The sequence below is a fragment of the Schistocerca nitens genome, chromosome 9 (genome assembly GCF_023898315.1).
Source record: "Schistocerca nitens isolate TAMUIC-IGC-003100 chromosome 9, iqSchNite1.1, whole genome shotgun sequence".
Taxonomy (NCBI): domain Eukaryota; kingdom Metazoa; phylum Arthropoda; class Insecta; order Orthoptera; family Acrididae; genus Schistocerca; species Schistocerca nitens.
The window spans coordinates 44,192,049-44,211,276 of record NC_064622.1 but is presented as its reverse complement, the minus strand read 5'-3'; the positions used below and the strand labels follow the sequence as shown (position 1 = coordinate 44,211,276).

Below are 19,228 nucleotides of genomic sequence, written 5' to 3'. Positions count from 1 at the left end.
CACGTCCACGCTGTCGCGGCATGCTACCAGTGTTAAAGACTGCGATGGAGCTCCATATGCCACAGCAAACTGGCTGACACTGACGGCGGCGGTGCACAAATGCTGCGCAGGTAGCGCCATTCGACGGCCAACACCGCGGTTCCTGGTGTGTCCGCTGTGCCGTGCGTGTGATCATTGCTTGTACAGCCCTCTCGCAGTGTCCGGAGCAAGTATGGTGGGTCTGACACACCGGTGTCAATGTGTTCTTTTTTCCATTTCCAGGAGTGTAGCTAAATGTTCAAGCTGTAAACTGATGTAAACCATTGTACAAACAAACTGGTCTATGTACTCATAAAAAATAGACCTTACCTTTGGGATTAGCCTCGTATCTGTTTCTGTTCCCGCTGTCGCCGTTTCCGTGTTGAGGTGGCTGACGCGCGCTCTCGTGCCTCAGGAGCGAGCTGCGGCCGCCATGCCTGCCCTGGCGGTGCTGAGTCTGCTGGTGGCGGTGTCCCCGCTGGGCCCGGCGCTCGCCCAGAAGGACGTCTACGACTTCGTCATCGTGGGCGGCGGGTCAGCGGGCTGCGCGCTGGCCTCGCGCCTCTCCGAGATCCCCGAGTGGTCGGTGCTGCTCATAGAGGCCGGCGGCGAGGAGAGCATCTTCAATCAGGTGGGCACTTCAGTACATAACCACTCTGGTCTGCATGCAGCAATCGCTAATAATACCGCGTGGAGTTACTGTACCGCATGAGGTGTGATCAAAAAGTAACGAAAATTTTTGTTTTTCTTATAGAAGCGCTATTTAATTATCAGCGCCAACTTTGTCCCCTTCAGAGTAACCCCCCTCTGGTACACTGATCAGACAGAACATTATGACCACTGACCTACCATCGATAAAAACCAGTCCAGGCTATAGCAGCGTCTGAATGACTGCGTCAGACACACGCACGGTGCATGTACGCTACTGGCCATTTAAATTGCTACACCACGAAGATGGCGTGATAAAGACACGAAATTTAACCGACACGAATAAGATGCAAATGATTAGCTTTTCAGAGCATTCACAGAAAGTTGGCGCCGGTGGCGACACCTACAACATGCTGACATGAGGAAAGTTTCCAGCCAATTTCTCATACACAAACAGCAGTTGACCGGAATTGCCTGGTGAAACGTTGTTCTAATGCCTCGTGTAAGGAGGAGAAATGCGTACCATCACGTTTCCGACTTTGATAAAGGTCGGATTGTAGCCTATCGCGATTGCTGTTTATCGTATCGCGACATTGCTGCTTGTTAGCAGAATATGGAATCGGTGGGTTCAGGAGGGTAATACGGAACGCCGTGCTGGATCCCAACGGCCTCGTATCACTAGCAGTCGAGATGACACGCATCTTATCCGCATGCCTGTAACGGATCGTGCAGCCACGTCTCGATCCCTGAGTCAACAGATGGGGACGTTAGCAAGACAACAACCATCTGCACGAACAGTCCGACGACGTTTGCGGCAGCATGGACTATCAGCTCGGTGACCATGGGTGCGGTTACCCTTGACACTGCGTCACAGACAGGAGCGCCTGCGATGGTGTACTCAGCGACGAACCTGGGTGCACGAATGGCAAAACGTCATTTTTTCGGATGAATCCAGGTTCCGTTTTTCAGCTTCATGATGGTCGCATCCGTGTTTGGCGACATCGCGGTGAACGTACATTGGAAGCGTGTATTCGTCATGGCCATACTGGCGTATTACCCGGCGTGATGGTATGGGGTGCCATTGGTTACACGTCTCGGTCACCTCTTGTTCGCATTGGCGGCTCTTTGAACAATGCAAGTTAAATTTCAGATGTGTGACGACCCGGGGCTCTACCCTTCGTTCGATCCCTGCGAAACCCTACATTTCAGCAGGATAATGCACGACCGCATGTTGCAGGTCCGGTACTGCCTTCCTGGATACAGAAAATGTTCGACTACTGCCCTGTCCAGCTCATTCTCCAGATCTCTCACCACCTGAAAACATGTGGTCAATGGTGGCCGAGCAACTGGCTCGTCACAATACGCCAGTCACTACTCTAGATGAACTGTGGTATTGTGTTGAAGCTACATGGGCAGCTGTACCTGTACACGCTATCCAAGCTCTGTTTGACTCAATGCCCAGTCGTATCAAGGCCGTTATTACGGCCAGAGGTGCTTGTTCTGGGTACTGATTCCTCAGGATTTATGCACCCCAATTGCGCGAAAATGTAGTCACATGTCAGTTCTAGTATAATAAATTTTTCGAATGAATACCCGTTTAACATGGCATTTCTTCTTCGTGTAGCAATTTTAATGGCCAGTAGTGTAGTATCAGCGAACATGTTGTCCGTGTGTAGAATGGGGAACGCGCGCGATGTATGTGAGTTTGACAGAGGGCAGATTGTGACGGCCCGGAGACTCGGCACGAGCATTTCGGGAACTTTATGACTTTTCGGGTGTTGAAGGAGTGCTGTGGGGAGTGTCTTCAACACTTGGCGAAACCAAGTCTAGATGTCGTAGGGTTGGGTGACCACCCCTCATTACAGTTGTCGGACACCGTAGGCTGGGCAGACTGGTGAAACAGGACAGACGGCGAATTGTAGCGGAACTAACATCCGACTTTAATTCGGGGCAGAGTACAAGTGTGTCTCAATACATAGTGCTCCAAACACTCCTAAAGATGTACCTACGCAGCCGACGCATGTGCCAATGTTAACACCACGACATCGGCAACTACGACTGAAATGGAGCCATGACCGGCGCCATGGGAGGTTGGCTCATTGGCAGAGCGTTGCATGGTCTCATGAAGCTCGATACCTTCTTCATCATGCAGATGGGAGGGTGCGAATCCGTCATCTTCCAGGGGAACAGCTCCTTGACACCTGCACCGCGGGACGGAGACAAGCTGGCGGTGGCTTCATTACGCTCCGGGGAACATTAACGTGGACATCCAAGAGTCCAGTGGAGCTCGTGCTAGGCACCATGAGAGCTAAGAAGTATCTTACACTGGTTGCAGACCACGTAAAGCCCTTGCTGACGATATTGTTTCCCGACGGCAGTGGTATTTTCCGACAAGATAATATTACATATCATAAGGCCAGGAGTGATTCGGGGGGGGGGGGGGACAGGGGCGACTTCCAGTTGATGTGCTGCATCCCCCCCCCCCCCCAAACTGGTCAGAATTGAACAGTCCGATCTCATCGCTCCCTTCTCCGAAATTTACAGGAATTAAGTGACTTGCGTATGCAGATGTGGTGCGAACTCCTTCCAGCGACCTGCCAAGGCCACGACGCCCCGCCATTCTCATCCGTGCCAAATGTGGGCATGCCGGCTATTACGTTGATGGTCACATATTCTGGCTGACCAGTCGAAAAACGCTTCTGCCAGAGCTTTTTCCAATGTTATAAGCACTTTTTGAGCTCACTTCGCCGGCCGCGGTGGTCTAGCGGTTCTAGGCGCTCAGTCCGGAGCCGCGCGACTGCTACGGTCGCAGGTTCGAATCCTGCCTCGGGCATGGATGTGTGTGATGTCCTTAGGTTAGTTAGGTTTAAGTAGTTCTAAGTTCTAGGGGACTTTTGCTCAGAGCCATTTGAACCATTTTGATTTGAACTCACTTCAGTGATTAGTTTTTTATCCCGCCAATAGAAAACGACGTCTTTTCATGGTTCTCGTCAACCTCGGAAATAAAAAGAAGTCGCATGGGGCCATGTCCGGCGAATAACGTGGCTGAGGCAATATAAAGGTTTTGATTCTTGCTAAAAACAAAAAAAAAAAAAAATCACGAACAAGCACTGAGGTGTGAGCACTATAGTGATGCAATTTCCAAGAGTGGTTTTGCCACAGTGCCGGTAGTTTTCTTTGGATTTCTTCACGCAATCGGCACATATCCATATTCGTTGCTGATCGTACGACGTAAGGCACGAACTATTGATGCAATAGCCCATTGTAATCGAAGAAAACAGTGGGAAAAACGTTTACATATGATCTAAATTGGAATATCCATATTCGTTGCTGATCGTACGATGTAAGGCAGGTAGTATTGATGCAATAGCCCATTGTAAACGAAGTAAACAGTGGGAAAAACGTTTACGTATGATCGAAATTGTCAAAATTTTTTCGGTCTTGGCTCTTCAGGCAGTTTCCTCTGGGACGATTGGACCTCGGCTTCGACGTCAAGCCCATACACCCATGTTTCGACACCTGTTATAGCCTTGTGTAGTAGTTCTGGATAGTTGTCGACTTCATTCAGCAATTCCTGAACGATGTCTACGCAACGTCGTGTTTGGTCGAAAAGCAACAATTTCGGAACAAATTTTGCTGTTACACGTTTCACGTCCATCCGAAAAAATAGCTTCGCTTGAGGCAGAGAAAATGCTGACATCACCAGAAACCTCTCTGATGGTGATTAGGCGATTTTCCAGAACAATTTTCTTTACTCCTTCCATGTCGTCTTCTTCAATTGATATGCAAGGCCGTCGTCTTCAACGCCTTCTCGACCATCATTGAAACGTTCATACTGCTAGTAAGCCCTTCTCACATTCATAGAAGATTTGCGAAAAGCCACAGTCATTATATTTTTCAATTAAAATTTAATGCAAATTCTTCGATACATCTTTTCGCGAACGTAAAAAGTCGACGAACACTCGAAAACACTTATAACCTTCTCGACTGTCAACAATAATCTAAACACTGAAAGTAGCTGAAAATGTGAACATACATCAAGAAGACGTTTACCAGCATAATACAAAAAATTGTGAAAATCTAATGTGTAAGGCCTGCGAAATAAAAAATTCCCGTTGGCTTTTGATCACGCCTTGTGTTGGTAAATGTTTTCCACGTAAGACGCAAACAATGTGTCGGGAATCGATACTGCTGTCCAATACTCTTTTCACCACCTGACGCCCGACCCGTTCCTGGACTTTATCAGGTGGAGTATCAATTTATGCAGAAGTGGACGAATTGGGAGTGGTCTTGTTAAGAAGTCGGAGAGAGCCAAAGTAGAACTTCAGAATAGTGTGGCACTAGTATATGCTCAGTGTCGGTGCAGCTATTGCAATCTGCGCATGGTGGAGTGTTTTTATGCTCGTGTTTTTTGTAGGTCATACTACTGCTGCATTTATCAAAGTAAGCAACTCCCACAACAATCGAACTCTGAGCTATGAAGATCCTCATCAGTTAGTCGAGAGCCCTAGCGATTTTTCTAAGAGTACTCCGCGGTATTGGCCATTTACTTAGCTTGCAAAATCACGAATCTCTTGCCCAGCGCAAAGTCCCAAGCGAAAGGGACTCCTGTGTATAAGCAGGGCAAACGAACGAACCCGCAAAATTACGAGACATTATCCCTGACACTGCTTTGTTGCAAAATCCTTGAACATACTCTCAGTTCGAGTATAATAAGTTCTCTTGAAACTGAGAAGCTTATTTCCACGAATTATCCTGGTTTTAGAAAGCAACGCCTGTGCGAAACTCAGCTTTCCCTTTTTTCTCATGATATACTGCGAACTATGGATGAAGGAAAACAGGCATATTCCATATTTATATACACTACTGGCCATTAAAATTGCTACACTACGACGATGGCGTGCTACAGACGTGAAATTAAACCGACAGGAAGAAGATGTTGTCATATGCAAATGATTAACTTTTCAGAGCATTCATACAAGGTTGGCGCCGGTGGCGACACCTACAACGCGCTGCATGAGGAAAGTTTCCAACCGATTTCTTATACACAAACAGCCCTTGACCGGCGCTGCCTGGTGAAACGTTGTTGTGATGCCTCGTGTAAGCAGGAGAAATGCGTACCATCACGTTTCCGACATTAATAAAGGTCAGATTGTAGCCTATCGCGATTACGGTTTATCGTATCGCGACATGCTGCTTTCGTTGGTCGAGATCCAATGACTGTTAGCAGAATATGGAATCGGTGGGTTCAGGAGGGTAATACGGAAAGCCGTGCTGGATCCCAACGGTCTCGTATCACTAGCAGTCGAGATGACAGGCATCTTATTCCCATGGCTGTAACGGATCGTGCAGCCACGTCTCGATCCCTGAGTCAACAGATGGGGACGTTTGCAAGACAACAACCATCTGCACGAACAGTTCGACGACGTTTGCAGCAGCATGGACTATCAGCTCGGAGACCATAGCTGCGGTTACCCTTGACGCTGCATCACAGACAGGAGCGCCTGCGATGGTGTACTCAACGACGAACCTGAGTGCACGAATGGCAAAACGTCATTTTTTCGGATGAATCCAGGTTCTGTTTACAGCATCATGATGGTCGCATCCGTGTTTGGCGACATCGCGGTGAATGCACATTGGAAGCATGTATTCGTCATCGCCATACTGGCGTATCACCCGGCGTGATGATATGGGGTGCCATTGGTTACACGTCTCAGTCACCTCTTGTTCGCATTGGCGGCTCTTTGAACAATGCAAGTTACATTTCAGATGTGTGACGACCCGGGGCTCTACCCTTCATTCGATTCCTGCGAAACCCTACATTTCAGCAGGATAATGCACGACCGCATGTTGCAGGTCCGGTACTGCCTTCCTGGATACAGAAAATGTTCGACTACTGCCCTGGCCAGCACATTCTCCAGATCTCTTAGCAACTGAAAACGTCTGGTCAATGGTGGCCGAGCAACTGGCTCGTCACAATACGCCAGTCACTACTCTTGATGAACTGTGGTATCGTGATGAAGCTGCATGGGCAGCTGTACGTGTACACGCCATCCAAGCTCTGTTTGACTCAGTTCCCCTGGCGTATCAAGGCCGTTATTACGGCCAGAGGTGGTTGTTCTGGGTACTGATTTCTCAGGAACTATACACCCAAATTGCGTGAAAATGTAATCACATGTCAGTTATAGTATAATATATTTGTCCAATGAATACCCGTTTATCATCTGCATTTCTTCTTGGTGTAGAAGTTTTAATGGCCAGTAGTGTACTTCCAGAAAGAGTCTGACGTTATACCCCACTGCAGACTGTTAATGAAGGTACGAACGTATGGAATAGGTTCACAGGTATGTGAGTGGCTCGAAGACTTGTTAACACATAGAATCGACGGCGAGTGTTCGTCAGAGACAAGGGCATCCTCAGGAGTGCTCCAGCGGAGTGTGTTCTCTATATAATAAATGATCTGGCAGACAGGGTGAGCGGCAGTCTGCTGCTGCTTGTTGATGTGCAGTGGTGTACGGTAAGTTGTTTGAATTGAGTGATTTTAGGCGGATATAAGATGACTTATACAAAAGTTCTAGTTGGTGTGATGAATGGCAGCTAGATATAAATGTGGAAAAATGTAAGATAATGCAGATGAGTCGGAAAAACAAACCCCTAATGTTCGGATGCAGCATCCTTGACAGTCACTTCGTTTGAACATCTGGGCGTAACGGTGCAAAGCGATATGAAATCTAGCGAGCATGTGAGGATTGTGTTAGGAAAGGCAAATGGTCGACTTCGGCTTACAGGGAGAGTCTAGGAAACTGTGGTTCTTCTGTAAAGCAGACTGCATATAGGACTTTTGTGTGACCTGTTCTTTAGTACTGCTTGAGTGTTTTGGATCCTTACTAGGTAGGATTGAAGGAAGATATCGAACCAGTTCAGAGGAGGGCTACTCTATTTGTTACAGGTAGGTTCGAACAATATGCAAGTGTTGCGGAAATGCTTCGGGAATTAAAATGTGATTTCCTGGAGAGAAAGCAACGTTCTTTTCGAGGAACACTATTCAGAAAATTTAGATAACCGGCATTTGAAGCCGCCTGCAGAACGTTTCTGTTGCCTCCAACATACATTGCGCGTAATGACCACGAAAATAAGACACGAGAAATTAGGGCTCATACGGAGGCATATAAATAGCGGTTTTTCCCTCACTCTATCTGCCAGTGGGGCAGGAAAGGAAATGACGTAGTGGTACGGGATACCCTCCGCCACACGCTGTAGGACAGATTGCTCAGTATCGATGTAAATGGTAGATGATGTGAAAACAGGAGTGGAGTTTGCAAGTAGTGCAACACTAATTGTAGGATCGATATTTCTCGTTCAGTCCATAACTTTTGATAAGTATGTTGTAACATTCTTGTTCTCATGCAAACTTTTTTAAAAATAAGGCCCAAAAATTATGAGTTTTGATTGTGTGTTTCAGCTACCAATTGAGGCGTAATGAAAGTCATATAATTTTTAGAATAGTAAAACGTTACTTTTAATGTCCATACTTAGCTTTTAGAATTCGTTGTTAATCTATTGTTGTTGATATTTTTTTGCTGTTGTCGCTGCTGCGGTCACTTATATAATGCATAGACATTTGCAATCAGTTACAAAGAATACTTCAAGCACTTTTCAACACAGAAAAACTTGTACAAGTAAAACATAAAAAAACATACAAATAGTCTTCATATATAGTTGTGTAAAATACAAAATTTCTAAAGTTAAATTTTGTAAAATATGAAATGCAAACAATTATATCTCTTAAAAACTCTGAATTCCTGGTGTATAAATAAACTATTGCGATTACTAATATTTCCGCATGTTTTCGCTCAAGAATTACATGTTTTTAGTTCAGCAGGTTACTGTGCAACTTACTTCTTTATATATTAGTGAACAGTCTTGATACTTCTAAGCCGAAATTCTGCCACTCCGAAAAGATAATTTCATGTGAAAATAACTGCTCAACAAAATGGAGGATTTGAAAGTTGACTCGTAAATACATTAACCCTAATCATTAAAATTTGTGATTTTGTTGATGACATCGTGTGTTTTTAGCGTCAATTGGAATATAGCCTACCGTTCTTCCGCACGTCATTAAATAATGGACATTAAATGTGAAACGTGGTCTGAAGACAGTACAATATTGTAAACGATATATCAAGTGACACATAAATAGCTGTGTATCGCATACTCCAATATGAGATTCGAGGCTCTTACATTACAATGTGAACAATGTACTGCAACCATTTTTCAGGCAACTAACAATTATCGAAAAGGATTAAAGTTATTTAAAACTAGACAGAGCAAGAGTGGACACCGCCAATGGATCTATTAAAGTATTTCTACATGTTTTTGATTATAAGAAGTATCCTCGCTGTATAAATTATAGCAAGATCGGTCCACTAATTTGTGTTGCACTAACTACAGGGACTCACGACGTAGCTGATGAGGATCGTCGGAACTCCAGCATCGATTATTATGGAAGATCACGCACTCTGGTAAATACAGCTGTACTTAACCAGAAAAAAAAAATCTGTGAACGATCTCAGAACGTAAAAGAAACAAGAGTTACAAGCAAATTACCTTTACCCAACTTTACACTAATCTTTAGGTACAACACATTTCTGACATCGATTGTAAAGGTGCTGGATATGGTCAGCAAACGCTTCTTGTGGAATCGCCCCAAGCACCGCGTTTAAACGTTGTTGGATGTCCGCATCATTACAGAAGATGACAACTAGTGCAGCCAGTACGATCTGCAGACTTAGCGTCAGTCAATGGCATGGTGGTCATCCTCTTCTCCACCTCCCCCCGGGTAGAAATTGACGGTGGCTCAAGCCCTTGCTGAGGAAATAGGCGATCAACATCGTCTTAATCTCGAATTTTGTCAGCCGACTTTTTTTTTTTTTTTTTTTTTTTTTTTTTTTTTTTTTTTTTGGAGGCAGGAAAGACGATGAACACCATGTCACTGATCGTCGCTTGGTCTGCGCATAGTACTGATAGCACCAGGTCTTATACCCTGTAACGATGCGGATATCCAGCAAAGCGTAACTACGTTGCTTCTAGAGATTCCACAAGAAGCTTTTGTTGACGATATACAGCAGCTTTACAACCGATGTCAGTTGTGTTTTGTAGCCTTGGTGTTTAGTTTGAAGGCCAGTAAAGGTGTATTGTTTGTAACTCTCCTTTCCTTCCTTTTGCGAGACCACTCACCGAAATTTTCAGACACACTTTACAATTTAAGATCAAAACTACTCAAAAATTAAAAAAAAAATATTAATACCAGAATGAAAATGGCCCCTATCACAGCACAAAAAAGCGAGTATACCCCGGCAGAATTAGGGGTGTAAAAGACGGGAACTGGCTTTCCGACTGATCTGCCAGCTACAGACACATTTGAATCAAAACTTCTTGACATATTCATACTTTTTTATTCGTTAGTGTTGTTAATCATGCCATGTAATATAATGCATCGTGTCAAGTGAAGTAACGTACGTGATGTCATGTCTTATGACATGTGACATATCACCAGATGTCATGTCAAAAATGGTTCAAATGGCTCTAAGCACTATGGTACTTAACATCTGAGGTCATCAGTCCCCTAGAACATAGAACTATTTAAACGTAACCAACCAAAGGACATCACACATACCCATGCCCGAGGTAGGATTCGAACCTGCGACCGTAGCAGTCGCGCGGTTCCGAAATGAAGCTCCTAGAACCGCTCGGCCACCGCGGCCCGCATGTTATGTCATCTAAAATAGAATTTGTCATGTGCAATATGACACAATATGCATTAAAGTGTAGGATGCGTTCATCTCCACTCTGGGTTACTTCCAATTACAATTGCACTCCCGTTCTTGGAAAATTCCTATTGTACATGCATTCCACTCTTTAGTGGGACATAGATTTGTGTCTATTTATTCTGACACCCCTCACCATACACGTTACAGACCATGGGTCTAAGAGAGCTCACTTCGGTGGGGAACTGGGGCTAACTCGTAAAAAAGCGCGAATATGTCAAGATGTTTTGATTCAAATATCTTTGAAGCTGCGAGATAAGTCATAAAGTTAGTTCCTATCTTTTCACATCCCTAATTCTGCCCAGGACATATTCGTCTTTTATTGTGCTACGATAGGAGCAGTTTTAATTCTGGTTCCCATCTTTTCCTCTACCACAATTTTGACATTAAGCCGCCATAGCTTGGCAACCGACGTAGATTTTTGTTGACTCGGGCAACAGCTGAACCGGTAATGGATTTTTGTTGTTTTTCGAACCATGCTGAATATATCGTAGCAACGGATAAAGCTGTCACGGAGTGGCCGCGTGGTTTGAGGCGACATGTCACGGATTGCGCGGCCCCTTCCGCCGGAGATTCGAGTCTTCCTTCGGACATGGGTCTATGTGTTGTTCTTAGCATAAGTTAGTTTAAGTTAGTTCAATTAGTGTATAAGACTAGGGACCAATGACCTGAGCATTTTGGTCTCTTAGGAATTCACACACATTTGAACATTTCTGAAAGCTTTCACAAAACAAGACTCACACAAATATGAAATATAGAACTGGTGCGCGTTAAAAAGCTAACAAAGAACGTGTTTTTATCAGGTAAAATCCCAATGAAGCTACATTTTTTAAAGCTAGCTTGCAGTTTTATCGTAAATATGCATTTTTATTTATTTGAATCATTTTAAACCGTTTCTACTCATGGAATTCACAGCAGAACGAATTTTACGTGGTACATTTAGCTCGATTTTAAATCATCGTATCCTGACAATGACTAAAGATAATTGGATTTTAAAAAATCGTTTGACTTTAATACATTTATTTACCTTAATGCAAAGTTTGAACCGACTGAAGTGTAGAACTGGCACGCTTCAAAAATCTCCAAGAAAAACGTGTTTTTCCACGTGAGACCTAAACGAAGCAAGGTCTTTTCAAACAGTTGAATCCTTTGTCAGACCGAGGTCCGAAGCACCGAGGACCAAGTTTGGACAATCAGTCTCGCTCCAGTCCAGATTTATTTCATGGTCACTGTTTTTGCACGTTAGATTAGGTTAGATGAGATTAGTTTTTCGTTCCATAGATCCGTGCTGAGGAGATCCTCGAAGATGTGGAACATGTCAATTTGTTAAGCTGAAATAACAATACTAATAGTATGGGTATATACAATACATCGTTTGTTTCTATTAAAACATTCGTCAATGGAGTGGAAGGAGTTGGCCATTAGTAAGTCTTTCAGGCTCTTTTTAAACTGATATTTATTTGTCACTGAATTTTTTATGTACAATCCGAACGAGGGTGAGTGTTTTGCACGCAAAATCCGAACGGGACAAATACAGATGGTGCCATTAGCTGAGTATTAATTTCGGCCCAATTAACACCTTTTGCAAAAGGAATTAATCAATACGCCCTGTCTGCCTTGGCACCAGCTTCGGTTCGTCGTTCAAAGCTTGCTTAATAAACCGTAACATATCTACAGTAAAACAGATGTTCGAATGATCTCTGTGAACGGCCACTGTTCCGGGCTATATCAAAACTTTTTACACCACATTCATAGCTCAAATAGGAACCGAGCAACAAGACACCCCGCCCCCCTCCCACCACCAAACCACGGTTATGCGCGCTGTTTTCTCCGGCATATTTGTTACAAACAGCTTTTGGCAGTTTTAAGATGCGTCTTCTGAGTTGAGGATCCTCTACAGCGTGCACAGGACTGAGACACCACGTAGGTAGACGTGACCTGAAACACTCAGTGGATTCTGCGTGTTCTAGGCGCTACAGTCTGCAACCGCGCGACCGCTACGGTCGCTGTTTCGAATGCTGCCTCGGGCATGGATGTGTGTGATGTCCTTAGGTTAGTTAGGTTTAAGTAGTTCTAAGTTCTAGGGGACTGATGACCTCAGATGTTGTCCCATAGTGCTCAGAGCCATTTGAACCATTTGATCCCGGGTGCCGGTGTAGTGAGAGGGGAGAGTGATGTGGTGGTTGGTTGGTTGGTGCAGGTGCCGATGCTGGTGTCGTACACGATCCCGACGGCGTGGAACTGGGGCTACCGCACGGAGCGGTCGCCGGGCGCGTGCCTGGGTCTGCGAGACCAGCGCTGCATCTGGCCCCGGGGCAAGGTGCTGGGTGGCACCTCCGTCATAAACTACATGCTGTACACGCGCGGCTCGCGCAGGGACTACGACCTCTGGGAGGCGCTCGGCAACCCGGGCTGGGGCTACGGCCAGGTGCTGCACTACTTCAAAAAGGTAAACACCCAACTGATTGTCGCGTCGCTGCGTAACGTGGTTCAAATTGGCACCTGTTGCGGGAATACTTTTCATTTCAGTTACCGTACTTTCTTGGTGAATTTTAGTGAATGACCTTGAAGACTTACAACACACGATGCCTGAATAAAACCTCACTATTGAAACCATGTCTACCAGCCCCACATGGATCCAATCCTGTATCACCCCTCCTCACAAATATTGAATATCTCCCTATGTCTTATACTGTCCCCCAAAAACAGACTCCAACAGTCATTATTACTTACCCACTAATATCAAATCCTGGTACGCTGTCGCATCTAAACCGCCACCTCCCTCCCTTTCAGATAACAGGACGCAGCATGTCATTCTCAATGGAGAGAAGTTTTCCGAAGTAAGAGTGATTTCAAGTGTGCCGCAGGGTAGTGTTGTAGGACCGTTGATATTCACTATATACATAAATGACCTTGTGAATAATATCGGAAGTTCACTGAGGCTTTTTGCGGAAGATGCTGTAGTATGTCGAGAGGTTGTAACAATGGAAAATTGTACTGAAATGCAGGAGGATCTGCTACGAATTGACGCATGGTGCAGGGAATGGCAACTGAATCTCAATGTCGACAAGTCTAATGTGCTGCGAATACATAGAAAGAAAGATCCTTTATCATTTAGCTACAATACAGCAGGTCAGCAACTGGAAGCAGTGAATTCCATAATTTGTCTGGGAGTAGGCATTAGGAGTGATTTAAAATGGAATGCCCATATAAAATTAATTGTCGGTAAAGCAGATGCCAGCCTGAGATTCACTGGAACAATCCTAAGGAAATGCAGTCCGAAAACAAAGGAAGTAGGTTACAGTACACTTGTTCGCCCACTGCTTGAATACTTCTCACCAGTGTGGGATCCGTACCAGATAGGGTTTAGAGAAGATCCAACGGAGAGCAGCGCGCTTCGTTACAGGATCATTCAGTAATCGCGAAAGCGTTACGGAGATGATAGATAAACTCCAGTGGAAGACTTTGCAGGAGAGACGCTCAGTAGCTCGGTACGGGCTATTGTTGAAATTTCGAGAACATACCTTCACCGAGGAGTCAAGCAGTATATTGCTCCCTCATACGTGCATCTCGCGAAGAGACCATGAGGATAAAATCAGAGAGATTAGAGCCCACACAGAGGCATACCGACAATCTTTCTTTCCACGAACAATATGAGACTGGAAGAGAAGGGGGAACCGATAGAGGTACTTAAGGTACCCTCCGCCACACACCGTCAGGTGGCTTGCGGAGTATGGATGTAGATGTACAGGGTGACGCACGGGAGACGGACGGTTTTGAGCTGCGTAGTACTGAGTCCGCGGTGGTGGGACGTGGTCGTGGTGGGGATAGTTCTGATCCACACAAGACGCCATTTCATTTACTCAGTCACTACGGAGCAGTGGGACTTGCAACGTCGAATGTTTCGTGAAAAGTGGTGAGTCTATTATTGCTACGCAGCGATTGTTTCGTGCGCGGTTTAATGTGTGTCGACGTGGAGCTGTTTCGAGCCGTAACACAATCCTCAGATGGGTAGAAAACTTCACATCAACTGGAAACGTACTGGATAAGAAACATCCTGGCCCGAGACGCGGATTAACGACACCGGAAAATGTTGAAAGGGTAAGGAAAGCGGCAGTCAGAAGCCCAGGACGGCCAGCTAGACGTCACGCTAGTGAGTTACGAATCAATTGTGAATCGGTTAGACGAATTTTGCATAAAGAATTAAAATTCCATCCCTACAAAATGCTCATTAGCCAACAACTTAAGGAAACTGATTTTGCTGTACGAGAAGACCTCGCTTACAGAATGCAAGTGATTTTGGGATCGAATGAAAACGAAATTTCATTGATGAACGATGAAGCTCATTTTCATTTAAACGGGACCGTGAATAAGCAAAACCTACGTTACTGGGCTCCAGAGCATCCACACCTTATCCACCACCGTCCTCTACACTCAGGAAAAGTAACAGTCTGGTGTGCTCTTGGCTCTGTTGGCATTATTAGACCTAATTTTTTGAAGAGAACGGGGCCACAGTTACTGTTCCTTACATTCGTATGCTTGAAACATTCTTGAAATCAGAACTAAGAAGACGACGAATCCCTTTAAAACGCGTTTGGTTCCAGCAGCATGGGGCAACATCGCACACCGCAAGCACTTCAATGACAGTTCTAAGACACATGTTTCCTGGCCAGATTATCTCACGTTTTGGCAATGTTCCTTGTCGTTCCAGGTGTCCCAACTCGTCAGTATGTGATTTTTTTCTGTGGGGGTACCTTAAGAACTGTGTCTATAACCACAAACCACGAAATTAGGACCAGTTGAAGAATGCAATCATTCAAGAAATTGCTGCCATCCCTGCAGAGATTTTAGTCCGTGTGATGGAGGATTTTGAGAAGAGACTTGAGTCCTGCATTCGAAATGATGGACATCACCTTGACAACATTATTTTTCACAAATAACTTCGTTAACTAAAATGGCAAATAATGAGCTTTGATTTGGTTTAAGTAAACATGCATTACTTTTAAAGTTGGCTGAGTATTATTTCATTTAAAACCGTCCGTCTCCCGTGTATCACCCTGTAGATGTAGGTGTAGAACCATCCCCCCCCCTCTCCCACACACACACACACACATTCCACATCTTGTCCGACTGATCAATCGCAATCGACTCCTCTCCCAATGAAAACCGCCTCCATTTCTACAAATCATATGAATTCTCTTCGCTCCCTGTCTCACGCCACCATCAGCGTTCCTCCTTTCACCCTTCTCTCCCCATTATTCTCTATCCCTTCCTCTTGATTTTATGGCCTTACAGACTCCAGTTTGCCACTCCCTTTAAGTACCCCACTGTCTATGCCAACACCAATCCTTCCTCTCCACTGTCACAACTCGTAGGATCGCTCTGCTTAACCCGCTGGCTTATATAGCTGGCTCACAGCCGGCCGTAGGTACAAGTCGGTTATCACATTGGCGGCCGTGAGACGGCCGCGACAGCTATGGCTTTTACTTACTGTTTCTTTTTCTCAGACAGTAGATGGTATGACGTGTCAAATCTCTTAGGAATGCTGAGAAACGGATCTGTTTAGTGGTGTAACAGACTAGTTATGCCTCTTTATTTTAGGAGAACGCTGCACATAGTACACTAGCATACCGAAGATATATATCGTAGCAACTGGCAACAAATGAATTTTTATATAAATATAATCAAAGATGGGAGCACAGCTCCCCCTATTGGCATGGTTCCCCCTCTGAGGCCTCAGTGTCTGTTGTTGAATGAGGATCTGGATGACTTGGGATGGGTCATTTACCATGACCCAATACGTTTCTTTTTTGCTGTCGTGTAATATTTATTATTATTTTTTTATTTTCTCAAGATCAAATAAGGAAAGGACAGGTGCTTTATTTCAGTTTCTATAGTAATGTGTCACATCACCAACAACTTTAATCTCGGCACAGGTCAGTGCACCTTTAACCCATAAGGACACAGACTCTGATTAATTTACTTTACGACGATTCCTCGTCCTAAGATCCAATGGCATTGTTGACATATAATAAGAAGTACCACGATCTCTGTTATACACTTCACACATCTGAAATGTACGATAAGCAATAACTTCTCGGCTGTTAAAAGTCTCCAGCCCTGCTAGTGCACATGGTAATGGTTGGAATACTGTGGCTTGCAAGATCCCCTCGCTTCTAGACTGATATTGTTATTACTCAGCTTAGCCGCGAGTCTGTAGAGGGTGGTATATGTCACGTACAGTATGACTGGTCAGCATTTCCACCCAGAATCTACGAGTGTACATCGGACCTTCCTTGATCCGCCTTGGTGGGTCGTGTCGTCGGATTTCCTCCTACCTGTGCGCGGTGCAGCTCTCGTAAATGTCGTCCCGTGCAGATTCTTCAATGGCGCATTGGATGTCTCTGTCGGTGGAAGCTAATTATCTGAAATTGCTGTCGATCAACTTTGGGGTATCTATTTACTCGAAATTAACATTCAGAATGCCGAAATATCACTTTTATTCCTATTAGATCAATAATGAAACACTCATGTCACAAACTACTCGTAACCGAGAGCATGGCTACCATCGAACAATACAGGAAGAGCTCTTAACGCCGACTGCCGACCTTGGCGCGCAGTCCGTACCTCTTACTAGTTTCGTCACAGTTCGTGGATTTCCGGTAGATATGCATTTGTTAATGAACGGGTGTGAATTTTAACGAGGCAAAATTATGATAAATAGTTTTAAACATCCAGAGGCTCCTCCTAGTATTCATGTTGTCACAAATGACTTTAATTATTAAATATAAATAAACAAAATTGGTGACTTTGGCGCCAAGATGGCGGTACTTCCCGTCATGTATATTTCCCAGGCTGTCGCTTGTTCCTACGGTCCAGCGCCGAGCCCCACCTCACTACGCGCGACATATGGTCGCATCGTCACCTAGCCAGCCAGCGTGCGAAATGCTCTCCGACTCATGGCCCGCTACGGACTATAGCACTTCCTAACTGACGTGAATACATTAATGAGAGACAATAATTTATTAAAACTGGTAAAAATGTCTTCCTCACGTAAGAGGCCCCTTACAGGCTCTAGTACGCGGTGGTAAAGTGGAGAATGTGTCGGGGCTGGAGACTTTTAACAGCCGAGACGTTATTGCTTATCGTAAATTTCAGATGTGTGAAATGTATAACAGAGATCGTGGTACTTCTTATTATATGTCTACAATGCCATTGGTTTAGAACGAGGAATCGTCGTAAAGTAAATGAATCAGAGTCTGCGTCCGTATGGGTTAAAGGTGCACTGAATTGTGCCAAGATTAAAGTTGTTGGTGATGTGACACATTACTATAGAAACTGAAATAAAGCACCTGTCCTTTCCTTATTTGACCTTGAGAAGTTGATAAGGGACTCGGCTCGTTACTGGCGGCTGGAAGTTGCAGTCTGATGACTGGCAGCTATATATGTGACGTTTCTAGTAAGACGGCGTCACTAATCGAGCAACCGCAAGTGCAGCAGCATCGATACAGACTGGTCATGCCGCGTTATTTTAGGAGAAGGCGTTCGAACCTTAGAGTGTATTTCTTTCGATATTTTGCGAATTATAAGCAATCGTTTTCATGTTTTGTTAGGTTTATCTCCGCCAGTCCCCTCAAGAAAATACCCTCCAGAAATTGTGCATTGTGTAATGCAGGGAAGAAGAAAACTGATGTACGGTATGAATGTGAGAAATGTCTAGTGGCGTTGCACATGTCTCTCTTGTTCAGGAATACCATATCAACAACAACTTCAAAAGGAGTATTATCTTTACACTGCTCATCACTTCAATAAACAGTAAGGGTAGATTTATAAAGAATTCCTATAAAGAGATACCTTATTTTGAGAAAAGTATCTAAGACGAACTATGCTGATTTATTTAAATTTAAGTAGTAAATATAGGGTCGGCTAGAGGAAAAATATTAGTAAGTCAGCGGGCTAAACGTACACTCTGCAAGAAAGCTAAGTGTTTCGCTCCTTTAAATTTTCATCACAGTGCAGGTCCATCGAAGTTTGGCGAATAAATAATATTCATTTTAAGATCATCACGTGCAAGCATAAATTTTTCGAGTTTACTTTTGGTGTTTGTTCTCAATTAAAAACGAAGAAAGAATACAATTTAATTTTACTTAATGCCATAAATGAAAATCATTTGACCCGCCAGGTTAGGCGAGAGCGCTAATGCGCTGCTTCCTGGACTCTGGTAGGTGCACCGGCCCCGGATCGAATCCGTCCGGCGGATTACCGTTGTCGGTCGGTGTGCCGGCCAGCCTGGATGCGGTTTTTAGGCGGTTTTCCACATCCCGCTGGGCGAATACCGGGCTGGTCCCCGCGTTCCGCCTCAGTTACACGACTCACAGACATCTGCACACCCTCGCACTATTCCATGAATTACACTAGACGCAGACAGCAGGTGTACACTAATTCCGTCCCGGGGGGTACGGGATGACGGCAGAAAGGGAACCTAGCCACCCCTTTCCACTAACCTTGCCAAATCCGTTCCTGTGCCGACCCTGTGTCAGCGCGGGACATGGCAGTGAAAGAAAGAATAAATGAAAATCATTTATTTAACAAATAAGTGAATGTTTCGCCGTTTAATTTTTTGGCCAAAGAGTGATATGCTTGTACCACTGCTAGTCTGCCCACGTCCATCACCAGTCATATGACAGCCATTTTTCACACTGCTAGACAACATGGTGACATCACTAATGTACTCT

At 44.7% G+C, this 19,228-nt stretch overlaps 1 protein-coding gene across 1 annotated transcript in view; it reads left to right on the top strand.

Moving 5' to 3' along the window:
- Window positions 1–451: 451 nt before the first annotated feature.
- Window positions 452–19,228, top strand: part of LOC126203579 (glucose dehydrogenase [FAD, quinone]-like) — a 234,152-nt gene continuing 215,375 nt past the window's right edge. Inside the window, exons 1-2 of the mRNA XM_049937940.1 lie at window positions 452–649; window positions 12,694–12,942. Coding sequence (XP_049793897.1) covers window positions 452–649; window positions 12,694–12,942 — 447 coding nt within the window. The remainder of the gene's footprint in view (window positions 650–12,693; window positions 12,943–19,228) is intronic.